At 43.3% G+C, this 12,735-nt stretch overlaps 1 protein-coding gene across 4 annotated transcripts in view; it reads left to right on the top strand.

Annotated features, from left to right (window-relative positions):
• Positions 1 to 12,735, top strand: part of LUZP2 (leucine zipper protein 2) — a 153,420-nt gene that overhangs the window by 125,266 nt on the left and 15,419 nt on the right. For 3 of the 4 annotated variants that reach the window (XM_033928688.1, XM_033928685.1, XM_033928686.1), the window contains 2 exons: positions 4,308 to 4,382; positions 6,054 to 6,197. In XM_033928688.1, coding sequence (XP_033784579.1) covers positions 4,308 to 4,382; positions 6,054 to 6,197 — 219 coding nt within the window. The remainder of the gene's footprint in view (positions 1 to 4,307; positions 4,383 to 6,053; positions 6,198 to 12,735) is intronic. The other variant, XM_033928687.1, reaches the window with a different exon arrangement.

Genomic DNA, 12,735 nt, shown 5'->3' with positions numbered 1-12,735 from the left:
GCCTCTTTTCTTGTGAGTAGATGGTTTAGCGCACTTCGCGGTGTCTGATTCATCCCGACTTTGATGTTTTATGTTACAGCCTGTGCCTGTGATGTGCAGTGCAACCCACAAAAGTGCTGCACCCACCCCTCGACCATCTGAAACCAGCAAAAGCAGGGTTGATTTCTCAACTCTTTGAAAGTTCCTGCTGCTCTCCAGTTCATTGTCCCAGGGTTCTGCTGTTTTTAACGTCTTGACTGTTCTACGTCAGAACAAGGCCACAGTTGAACTGAAATGATAATGAAGGTGTTTGCAACTTATTTCTCGTTTTCTTTCGCTCCACAAAGCGTCGCAGTGAGGACTGTGATAGTGAATAGAATGGGTTTTTTTTTTTTAAAAAAAACATCTTTAACAACTGATCTGAGTATATAGCGCTTCTGTTCATCACAGGGATAATTTTTGATAGCGAAGGTCACTTTTTGGCGCTGGCATTGCCACTTAAATTATTAAGTATATTCAATCCTGCTATATGAATAGTCAGTGGGGCTGAATACATGTGTAGGCAACCCTTAAAAAAACTACAGAGCACTATACGAACCTAATGCAGCAAAAATTGGACTACTGCGGGGTATGCAAGAGCATCACCCATTAGTTTTTGAATACATGAGTGTTAATCACACACTAAATAACTTTTTTTTGCATTTTTTGAGTGGGCGTGTCGAGCATGAAGAGTGGACGCTTCTGTATCAACAAGTTAGACCCTTGTAAGGATTCGCTAAGTTCTGTTTTTACTGCGTCTTAGTAAAAGGACTTCTACATACCTTATTCACATAGCAGCTGAATATATAATGGTGTTTAGTTGCCACCCTCATTCTATCTTCTGACTGTTCCTCCATTATATGAATAGTAATGAGTTGGTTAAACATATGCAAAAGGTAACTTTACAATAGATGTGTGGTAAAAATTGAGCTTTCAAAATACTCACTGAGCTGTTAATATTTTCCTGGAATAAGACAGCTTGTGAAGTTCAGCTCATAAGTCCAAAACAACAAAATCACCAGATGATTCCACAGGAAAAAGAGAACTGTGGAAGCCATGTTCTTGACCAAGAGCTTTTAAGAACCAATATTCTTCATGAATGGAAATGACGCAGACAATTTAAAATCAATCCATCTAACACAGAGCAGATAATTGTGGTGCGGAGAGCCTGGATTTCATTTGAGGCCTGAGGCAGTGGCATCCCAGCCACGAAACGATCGTCGGCCTGTTGTTTTTTTCAATATGTTTTACTGCAATTAGTGGTTTTCCACATTGATATTTCTAGCTGGCTATTTTTCTGTAAAGTCCTACAATTAACCAGAAGCAAAAGGTTGTTTTTTTTTGCCTAAGATGTTTGGGTGGTTCTCTGAGGCTTTTTCTTTCACTGGTCAATATTGTTTTGGTGCATAGCGGTTTTCATTAATAGCATGAGTTTGTTTGTATCTTTGTGCTTTCCCTCCATTCCCTAATTCGACAGAATTGTGGAAATACCAAAATTACACCTCTTTTTGTACAGTTGTGGAGGTAGATCAGAGGAATCAAGTTTCAAGTTTATTTAATCTTTGATTTGCCGTTTATCAAAAGCATACCTCAACGGTTTATAATTATAAAAATATTTTTAAAATAAAACAAAAACTTAAAAGTAAAAAGTGGCAGGGACGACAGAACAAATAGACTGACTGGAACAAAAAGAAAAAATGGGAATAGGTAAGAGCTTAAATACAATGAAAAAATAAAATCTTAAAAGGGAGGGAAGAGACGGAGGGGCTTAGGACACTAGGGTAGGATGGGGGGTCAGGGATATGGATAAACCCTTCGACTCCAACTCCTCAGTTTCTGGTACCCATGACTCTGACTCCAGGTACCCAAAATTTTCTCCGACTCTAACTCCGACTCCACAGTCCTGCTCAGGGCTGTGGAGTCAGCAGATATCCTTTGACTCTGACTCCTCAGTTTCTGGTACCTCCGACTCCAGGCACCCAAAATTGTCTCCAACTCCAATTCCGACTCCACAGCCCTGCTCACAGCTGTGGAGTCAGCAGATATCCTTGGAATCTGACTCCTCAGTTTCTGGTACCCATAACTCCGACTCCAGGCACCCAAAATTGTCTCCGACTCCAACTCCACAGCCCTGGTAGGAGTCGCTTCAAAAGAAGCGCTTCAGTTCGGTACTGACGATTGCGTAGAGGCTGTTAGGGCTCTAAGTGAATGACATCAGAGTGAGTAGGCGTCTTTAAAAAGGAATGTTTTTAGTTTACATTTGAATTCTTCAAGGGATGTTTCTTGTCTAAGATCTGACGGAAGGGCTTTCCATAACGTGGGGGCAGTGACTGAGAAGATGGCTTTGCGGGTAGAGTCAAGAAATAGTTCACGAATAGAGGGGGCAGAAAATAGATTTTGAGTAGTGGAACGCAGATTCCGGGTAGGGGCATATGGAATGTAGAACACAGTCGCAGGCCTCAGGCATCCAGACAAGTGAACATATAGCACAAAGTAACTGAAAGAGTCACTCCTAAAAAGAGAAAAGAAAAAAGAAAGCTGGCTGGTGAGGGGGAGAAAAGAGGAGCAGGTCGCAGTTACCCTCAAAAGGACAAATTAAGAATTTAGCTTAGATGTCCTTTAATGGCAAAAAACATGTTTCCCTTTCTTCCTGGATGCGTAAGGTGATTAGAGCAGGGTGAAAATCTTTCTCCAAAAACAAAACAAAACACTTATAAAACGGCCTGTTTTCACAGAGTATGTGAAGAAGCTAATAGAATGGAGGGCTTTAAACTCACAAATCCACAAGATAAAATAACCCTGGCACAGAGAGACTAGGACTGTGCTTGATTTTTGCATTTTTTTGGGGGGGGGAGGGGGAACTCATTCTGAGTTCAGAATGGCAAGAGAAATGGCTGGGGATATAGAAACATAGAAACATAGAAATAGACGGCAGATAAGGGCCCACGGCCCATCCAGTCTGCCCACCTTAATGTCCCTCCCCTACCTTTGCCCTGTGAATAGATCCCATGTGCCGATCCCATTTGGCCTTAAAATCAGGCACGCTGCTGGCCTCAATCACCTGTAGTGGAAGACTATTCCAGCGATCAATCACTCTTTCAGTGAAAAAGAATTTCCTGGTGTCACCTCGTAGTTTCCCGCCCCTGATTTTCAACGGATGCCCTCTTGTTGTCGTGGGACCCTTGAAAAAGAAGATATCTTCCTCCGCCTCGATGCGGCCTGTAAGATACTTGAACGTCTCGATCATGTCCCCCCTCTCTCTGCGCTCCTCGAGCGAGTATAGCTGTAATTTGTCAAGCCGTTTTTCGTATGGTAGATCCTTGAGTCCCTTGGTAGATCCAGCCCCAGCCCCACTAGACCCCAAGGATTACAGGGAGGGGGGGGGGGTGGAGTGCTTGAACTGGTGTTTGCTGCCAGTATTTTTCCAGGAATAAAATGTCTTGCGGTGTTCACTCCAAGTTGTGTTATTTGATTAACGGAGAAATGAGCCGCAAGTAAGAGGATAAAGAAGGCCACTTTGGCTCTCAAAAGTGGCAGCTGAAAAAGTAAAGAAAAATAGGTTAGCTTATATAAACTACTATATTGTTTATGGCCCCTCCTAGATCCGCCCCCCAGTTCCACCTATCCCTGCCCCATTACACCCAGCTCCTCTCTCAGCTCCGCCCTTGCCATGCCCCCTCTGCCTATTGGTCGGGCAGGAAGGCATCCGCACATAGAAACATAGAAGATGACGGCAGAAAAGGGCCACGGCCCAACAAGTCTGCCCACTCTAATGACCCCCCCCCCACCTAAATTCTTCCCTGAAGTGATCTCACATGCTTATCCCATTTTCTCTTAAAGTCCAGCGTGCTGCTGGCCTGAATTACCTGCAGTGGAAGACTGTTCCAATTGTCAACCACCCTTTCGGTGAAGAAGTACTTCCTGGTGTCACTATGAAATCTCCCACCCCCTGAGTTTCAACGCAGATGCGACACGATGATGGCATGTGATGTCACCGCATTGCATCCACGCTTGCGCCAATACCCCCTCCCAACGCGATTTCTTTTCAAAACCCGGACAAAATGCGCCAAACCCACTAGACGTTTTGTAGCTAACGAGGGGGACGTTGATAATTCTAATTTAGAAGTAGGATGTATAAAATCTTAAATCATGTTTTTTATGTGGGTGGGAAAAAAAAACTCCAAGTGAAACCATAAAAGTGACGTACACTCAAATCCAAATGCTGAGAAAGATGAGCACTATACATCTTTTGCCATTGGTTTACTCTATCATCTATTTCTCACACACAGGCTCAGCAACTTACAGAGCTAGAACAAAAGCTTGAAATAGCCAAAGAGGAGCTGGAGAAGGCATCTCTAGACAAAGTAAGAATGCATTCCGCACTTTCTAGGGGCTCCCACTTTGTGGTTTATTTCTTAAGTTGCGTTAGCTGGTCAGGTCTGCTTTTAGCATAAACTAACAGTACAGTGTATTAACTGATAAGGAAGGAGTGGTCTAGACCTTCAGCACCCTACGTTTGTGGGTTCAAGTCCAGCACTACTCCTTGTGACCTTGGGCAAGTCACTTAATCCTCCATCACTCCAGGTACGCTAGGTAGATTGTGAGCCTGCCGGGACAAATAGGGGACCTTCTTACGCTAAAGATCCAGACCACGGCCGAGGTCCACCCTGACCACGATGAACTTCAGTTTGACTCCTTCCCTATTGTTTTAGCTCCGTTACGTTCTCTTTTCTCAAATCATTCTAGTTTAACACCTTGTCCAATGTTTTCAGTATGTCCACCCTTAACTTCATCAGAATGTACTACGTCTTTTATTTAAAAGATTTTATGTCTTCCCCCATTTTATTTGTACATCGCCTAGAAGCCATGACAGGCGATTAATCAAAATTTTAATAAACTTGAAACTTGTTGATAGGTGGTATATAAATAATCAATATGATTGGAAAAGCATTGCCACAGGGAACACAGAAAACTTTACTATGGGACAGTGAATAGATCGGGAATGATCCGGGACTGCACCGGGCAAGTGCATGGAAATTCTATCCGTGGCGCTTAAAACTGCATCTGCAAATGTAAGCGTGTAATTTAATTCAGTAGCAAACCTGCCAGCGCCAATAATTGGGCAACTAACAATCACTTATTGGCAATTTGGATTCATGCATACATGTGCCTAAGTGCTATTCTAGAAAAATGAACGCGTAAATCCTTTAGCGTACAACTGAAAAGGAGCGTGACCAAGGAAGGGGCATTGCCGGGTCTGAGGCATTCACACTATTCTATACCTAGCACCCAATTTGGATTGCCAATTACAGAATAGCACTCCGGCACTTAAATTGTTCTTAGATGCCAGTAGGCGTCAAAATCTTAGGTGCCCTCTTTTTATGCCGGGGCTTACTTGGCCATTGCTCTTAGGTGCCAGTAGGCGTCACAATCTTAGGTGCCCTCTTTTTATGCCGGGGCTTACTTGGCCATTGCTCTTAGGTGCCAGTAGGCGTCACAATCTTAGGTGCCCTCTTTTTATGCCGGGGCTTACTTGGCCATTGCTCTTAGGTGCCAGTAGGCGTCACAATCTTTGGTGACCCCTATTTATGCCAGGGCTTACTTAGCCATTGTTCTTAGGTGCCAGTAGGTGGCAAAATGGCAGGGCAAGGACAGGGACCGAGCTTGTGGGGCAGGGAGGGGGACTAAGCTCGTGAGGATGGGGCAGGGATGGGAACTGAGCTTGTGGGGACGGGGCAGGGACGGGGACGAGCTCACGGTGATGGGGTGGGAATGGTGATAAATTTTTTTCCCCGTGTCATTCTCTACTTCACTCTTCTCTTTATTTTCTCAGGAACTGTGATACTGGGGCAGTTGTGTACAGCAGGTTATTAAACTGCTGTAATTTCAGTTTATTAAATTGTTTTAATTTCTAAAAATAAATTGAAAGAACAAAGTGTGAGTTTATGATACCTTTTGGAAAATAAAAATGAGATGGTGTCTTCTGTTGCACTTGAAGAGCGTTTAAGATGCCTGTGGCTTTGTTTTTCTTCCAGGAGTCTCAGCTGAAAGCCCTGAAGGAAACAGTCCAGCTGTGCCTGTCTTCTGTCCTGCTCAATCAACCTCCTGCCACGAACATCATCCCTTCCAAACCAGTAACAAATGGCTCAAGAGTCTCTTTTCTACAGACACATTCCCAGGTATCCTCTTCTCACAAAAGCTTCAGAGTTCTTGTAGGACCATTAAGGCAGAAAAGCCAAAGGGTTGGAAATGCCCTGAAAGATTAAAAGAGGGTTTTTTGGGCTGGCAGTTTCAGCCTTCTCCTTTGGCTTCCAGCTCGATCAGAACGGGAAGAGGGATGTAGTTTTCATTCATACGTTGTATCATTTCCTAAATCACCTTCATGAGCATCCTGGCTTAGGATCCATGTGCCGGGGCTTCTTCTAGAACCCTAAAGCCATTGCCAGAAACTCTGGCCACCAGGTAACACCATTGGGCAAAGACTGGGACACAAGGCTTTGAATTGTGACTCCTCAGCCTTTTCAGCCCTGTCTGGCCCAAGGAGCAGAATCCTGGCCGCAAAATGAGCCCAAATCCCCTGCATGGTAGTGTTCAGCAAAGCCACTAGATCAATACTATATTCATTTTCTTTGTGCAGACCAAGAAACATATCAGCCTAGACTTTTTTTTTTTAAGAATTGAAAAACTACAGCAAAACAAAACCAAAAAGTGTACAATATTACCAGGTTAGTGGTGAAAAATGCAGTGTATACAACTGCCTTTCTTTCAGTCAGCTTTTCGGACGTCCTAGCAGCCATCATTCTTAGCAAACTATTTACAGAGCACTGAGCAGAGCAGAGAGGCACTCTAGGGGGTACTGCAGTGAATGTCACATATCAAAGTCCCAGGTACACATGTTACTATATAACTCACCCAAAACTTACTGTACCCATCTGTACACCACAACAAATCCCTTATGTCTGCAAGTGTCATCTTTATGTAGGTACAGTACCATGGGTTTTGGGTAAGTTATAGTGACATGTGTATTTGGGACTTTTAAATGTGACATTCACCCCTAGAGTGCCCCTCTGCTGGGCTCAGTTGTCTGTGTCTGAAGCTATAAAAGGGGCTGCTGTGGTGGTGTACTAATGATAGGAGGTACCTGGGGCAGTGGAGAATGACGTGGATATGGTTCAGTCAATGATCTGAAACAATGTCAAAACACAGAATTTGATTTCTGCAAATTGGCACTTAATGAAATAAGATAACACTCTTTTCAACTACAGTGGCAAAATAATGCTCAGAATTTAGGAAGTTGGTTGGTTGGGCTGATAACTTTTCAGCACCCCCTCGTATGTAATAAAAATGAGCCAAGCATAGGACAATCAGGCCATTGTGACATCACTCATGAGGTTGTCTTTTATTGGTGGAATGAGGCATTATGACATCACAATCTCAGCTCTGGTTACCAGACACTGAAACTCTTTACACTGAAGAGACCTCAGCCCAACCAAGAAGAGAATGATGTGGATATGGTTCAATCAATGATCTGAAACAATGTCGAAAACAGAGAATTTTGTTTCTGCAAATTGGCATTTAATGAAATAAGATAACCCTCTTTTCAGCTAAAGCGTCAAAATAACATTCAGACTTTAGGATATTGGTTGGTTGGTTGGTTGGGCTGAGAACTTTTAAGTACTTTATAAAAGATTATAGGAAACAATTAAAATAGGTAAATAAAAACAATAATTTATCAAATATTAAAAATATTGGACAAATTCAGATTAACATACATGAAATGAAAGGAAAGTAGGGGAGGGAGAGGTTGTTTAAAATACATCTAAGTAAAATTAATAAAAAATGATGTCAATTTAGAGTGGTTTACATGAGCTTCTGTAATGGAGTTACAATACAGAATTAGCGTTTTCTGAGATGGTTTTCAGTACAGACACATTTATACCATAGTCAATCATCCTACGTATATTATACACATATAATACAAGTATCATGTACTATGTTCATACTATATCCTACTTATTTACACACATAATACCTGTATCGTGTTTTATGTTCATCTTAGATTTACATACATCCTGATACATCTATACTTTATCATATCCTTAGCAATTCTGGGTATCTCTACTGTGTTCACCCTGTCATGTTCCTAGTGGGGATAAGGCAACTCTCTCGTCTATGTTGCATTATTAATTGAAATAGTCTGTGAAGAGGCTGGTCTTTATCCCTTTCTTGAACTTTCCACTGTCCTTTTCTTGTTTTAATTCCTTCGGAAGGGAGATCCACCACCTTGGAGCCATCACTGAGAACACACACACACACACACATATACAAACATACATAGAGTAACAGGAAATATAATTTGCAGTCAACTCACCAGATCCAAGCCCCTTGAGCTATTCTCTTTTCCAACCCCAGTTATTTCTAGCAACATAGTATGAATGGAATTGGAAGCACTGATCCGTGCTAGAAAATGCATGTTTTTTTTGGATGCCCCAAATGTCTGAATCGTTGTACAGAAATCCATCAAAGCAATACGGGTTCTGTACATCTTGAAAGCCAGAACCTGTTCACTGCACAAATGTGCAGAGTTTACCAAGCCAGTACCGGAGGCAAAGCACTGCTGCAGTTATGAGAGGGGAATCTTCGGTGCCAGAACCAGCTGAGAACTTGGAAGAAGGACTAAGAATAGTGTGACAACCAAACCACAACTAATTAAATTCAAAGGAAAGAAGAAAAGAGACAGAGCTAAGCCTGTACATTCAGGGCTAAGTTTTGAGGTCATTCTCACATAAGTGGCCTGTTATGGGAGTCCAGCTGATGTGAAAGGGCGTTGCTGGCGTGATGGCGTGCATTGGCGTGATGGTTTGTACTATGTTCAGAGGCATGTACAGGGTTAGAGTTTGGGTAGAGCATGCCTCAGTTAGCAAATTCACATATGGATTATAAAATAGATTAATTTACCTTTGTATTTAAATTATCTAGGTGCAGACATTGGCTCCTGCTCAAGAGTAGCTGTCAGTGTTGATGCCTATCAAACAGGCATGATTTCTGCCTCTTGTGCTAACATTTTATAAATAAGCAAAGCTATATACGTGTCTTTTTAAAGTAGTAGCTAACTGGATGCCAACTTGGTAAAAGCAGATAGCGTAGCTGGTTTTAAGAAAGGTTTGGACAAATTCCTGGAGGAAAAGTCCATAGTCTGTTATTAAGACATGGGGGAAGCCACTGGTTGCCCTGGATCGGTAGCATGGAATGTTGCTACTCTTCGGGGATTTTGCATGATTGTTGCTACTCTTTAAGGTTCCGGAATCTTGCTGATCTTTGAGATTCTGGAATCTTGCTACTCTTTGGGTTTTGAAATCTTGCTACTTTTTGGGGGATTCTGCATAAAATGTTGCTCCTATTTGGGGTCCCGGAATCTTGCTAATCTTTGAGATTCTGGAATGCTGCTACTCTTTGGGTTTTGGCCAGGTACTAGGGACCTGGATTGGCCACCGTGAGAACGGGCTACTGGGCTTGATGGACTATTGGTCTGACCCAGTAAGGCTATTCTTATGTTCTCTGTTTAAACAAACACACACATGCCTTACCCTTTTTGACATTAGCAATCAAGCTTCTAATTATACCATTTGATTATGTCTACCAATTTGCCATCTGCAAATGACGGGATGAACAAGTTTCAAGTTTATTAGTTTTTATATACCGCCTATCAAGGTTATCTAAGCGGTTCTATAATCAGGTACTCAAGCATTTTCCCTCTCTGTCCCGGCGGGCTCACAATCTATCTAATGTACCTGGGACTATGGAGGATTAAGTGACTTGCCCAAGGTCACAAGGAGCAGCGTCGGGGTTTGAACCCACAACCCCAGGGTGCTGAGGCCGTAGCTCCATCCACTGTGCCACACCTGAGCATGATTTTTTTATGTAATACCGCACTGTCCTTGACTGGTCTGATTCTATGAGAGACATGCGGATTAAAGAAGATCTGAAGGAAGAATAAAAAGAAAAGGGTCGCGAGGTTTTCCTGCTAGAGAAAATGTATCCCGTCAGTCTCTCCATTAATTTACCCACTGCTATTTCATGGTTAGAGCTTCTTCCCTGCTCTCACTTTTCTGAAACACGACATCTGCTGTAAATGCTCCATCTCATTACATGATTGACCAGAAATGCCAATGGAGGGGCTGGAGCGTCTCTAAACCTTTTATAGGTCACAGCACGTGTGATATTTCATCATGACGTACCATCGTTATCCCTCTCCTCTGCATCATCATCTTTTTTTTTTTCTATTCCCTCTTTACGTTACCCAAGCCCTACCTGCCTTAACCACACAAGCCTCAAACACTTATGATTTTAAAGTGTTTGAGGCTTGTGCAGATTAGGGTGGAGCTTAGGCATTGGAGGAATGAGGCATTATGACATCACAATCTGAGCTCTAGAATGTTGCTACTTAGGATTTTAAAGTGTTTGAGGCTTGTGCGGATGAGGGCGGAGCTTAGGCATTGGTGGAATGAGGCATTATGACATCACAATCTGAGCTCTAGAATGTTGCTACTTAGGATTTTAAAGTGTTTGAGGCTTGTGCGGATGAGGGCGGAGCTTAGGCATTGGAGGAATGAGGCATTATGACATCACAATCTGAGCTCTAGAATGTTGCTACTTAGGATTTTAAAGTTTTTGAGGTAGCGTAACACTGTGAGGTTGTTCTTACCAGGTTTTATTCTCCTTGCATGCAGCAGATGAACAATCTAATAAAGAATGGATTTATAACAAGCTAGAAATGTTATAATATTTAGTCATTGTGCATTATATATGACACAATTAGTCATCAGTCTGCCCTCAGGTTAAAAATTTGAAAACTAGTCCTGCAGTCCTGCGATTGAAAAATGTGTATGCATTGGGCCATAATGAAACATGTGACATCATTCCTCATAAATGTTTCGCTCAACTGATTCATGCTGGTTTTTTAAAGTAGTTTCTTTAATTACAGTGCTAATTCACTTCCACTTCAGTTGCCGAGTCTCTTGAAAAACTCCATTAGCTGCCTTAGCTTTGCAGAAACCACCATGCCACATCCTGCTTACAGCGCATTGATACCGAGCCCTCCAAAGCTGTACAAATCCCAACCAGAGCGAAGAAAGATTCTTTGGTCAAAAAAATGGCTGACAGGATTTTTGACACACTGAGTCACCTTCTCATAGAAACGCTGCCCTAGGCAGAATGTGAATTTTTTCAAGAGTTACGTATTAATTAAGCTGTTAAGAAATCCATTAGACAGGTAACTAATTAATTTTTTTCTTAATTTGACATCCACCGCCAAATTAAATTGCGTATATATATTTTTTTGGCTTCAGAACTTGTACAATTAGATACAGTACAGTATAGGGTACAATTTTAGAGAAAGAGCTGAAAGGTAAATTTTAAAAAGCTAAAACAAAATTTTGCACACAGAAATAGCCTTTTATTAAACTTAAGCAGGTACAATGTGTAGGGGCATATGTTTACTCCGACTGAGCAAAGTGTTTCCAAGGGTGGGGTTGGGAAAGGGCTAATTCGGTGTTTCTCAACATGCGGTACGCGTACCCTTGGGGGTATGCAGGCCACTTGTTGGGGGTACGTGACCTGGCCGCCTCCGGGGATCCCTCCTTGCCTGCCCGCCCACCTCCTGCTGAAGCCATTGCTGGGGATCCCTCCCTGCCTGCCCGCCCACTGAACCCCCCCCCACCCACACCCAAAGCCGACCCTGCTACTTCTTGGAGCCAAACTGGCTCCCTCCTCCCCCAGCAGCACTCTGTTTAGGGACGCAGGCAGCAACTCACACGCTAAGTTGCTGACCCGGAACTTTCTCTCTGATGTCAGAGGGAAGACTTGTGGGCTAGCCATGTGCAGCTTGGGCGGGGGTACTCGGTTGGTATTTGTTAGGCTTAGGGGGTACTTGACTTGAAGAAGATGAGAAACACTGGGCTAACGTATGGAGAGCAATTCTATAACAGGGCACCTAAACTTCAGCACCCATAGGACACCTTATAGGACCCTATATAATAGAGGGCTATCCTAGTATGATTCTCAAGCTATCAGCTTCTTCTAACCAGTCATATCCTTCGTTCCTAATGGTGCCTGGCTTTAGCTTCCTGTCTGGTGGGGTTAAGGCCACCTGTCCCCCCCATCCAGTAAGTCTCATTGTCTCCTTGATGCCTCTGTGCCTACTACCCCCTTGCTCCTCGTCACTTAATGGCCATTGTGATCTAAATCACTTTCACTTTCTGAAAAAGCTTTGTATACTCTGCCTCACTGAAAACTAGCTCCAATTGGGCAAAATAGCTCTTTACTTAAGACCTGAACCCCAGCTTATAACTTGTCACACACCTTCCCCGCCCGCTCCTTCCCCGATCCCGCCTGCTGCGCGCGCTCCCCTTCCTCTAGTTGAAATTGATGCTGGTGGCAGTCAACAACGTGCTCCCCGTGACCCCGTTGGATCTTCCTGTGACGTCACTACCTATGCGCAGCACCCGGAAGTGACATCATCGGGAGAGCCGACAGAGCCGCAAAGAGCACGTTGTTAGCCGCCGCGAACAACTTCAGTTAGAGGTATGGAGGAAGGGATGGCGGGTGCACGCATGGAGGGGAGTAATGGGAAGAGAAGGAGGGGTGCCGGCGCCATCACTAACATGGCACCCAGGGGGGCCCCCCCTCCCTTACCATGCTACTGCCTGGTAATGTAAT

Source organism: Geotrypetes seraphini, chromosome 19 (genome assembly GCF_902459505.1).
Source record: "Geotrypetes seraphini chromosome 19, aGeoSer1.1, whole genome shotgun sequence".
In the NCBI taxonomy this organism is placed as follows: Eukaryota; Metazoa; Chordata; class Amphibia; order Gymnophiona; family Dermophiidae; genus Geotrypetes; species Geotrypetes seraphini.
Note: the sequence above shows the minus strand (reverse complement) of the source record. Positions and strands in the feature narration are given on the sequence as shown.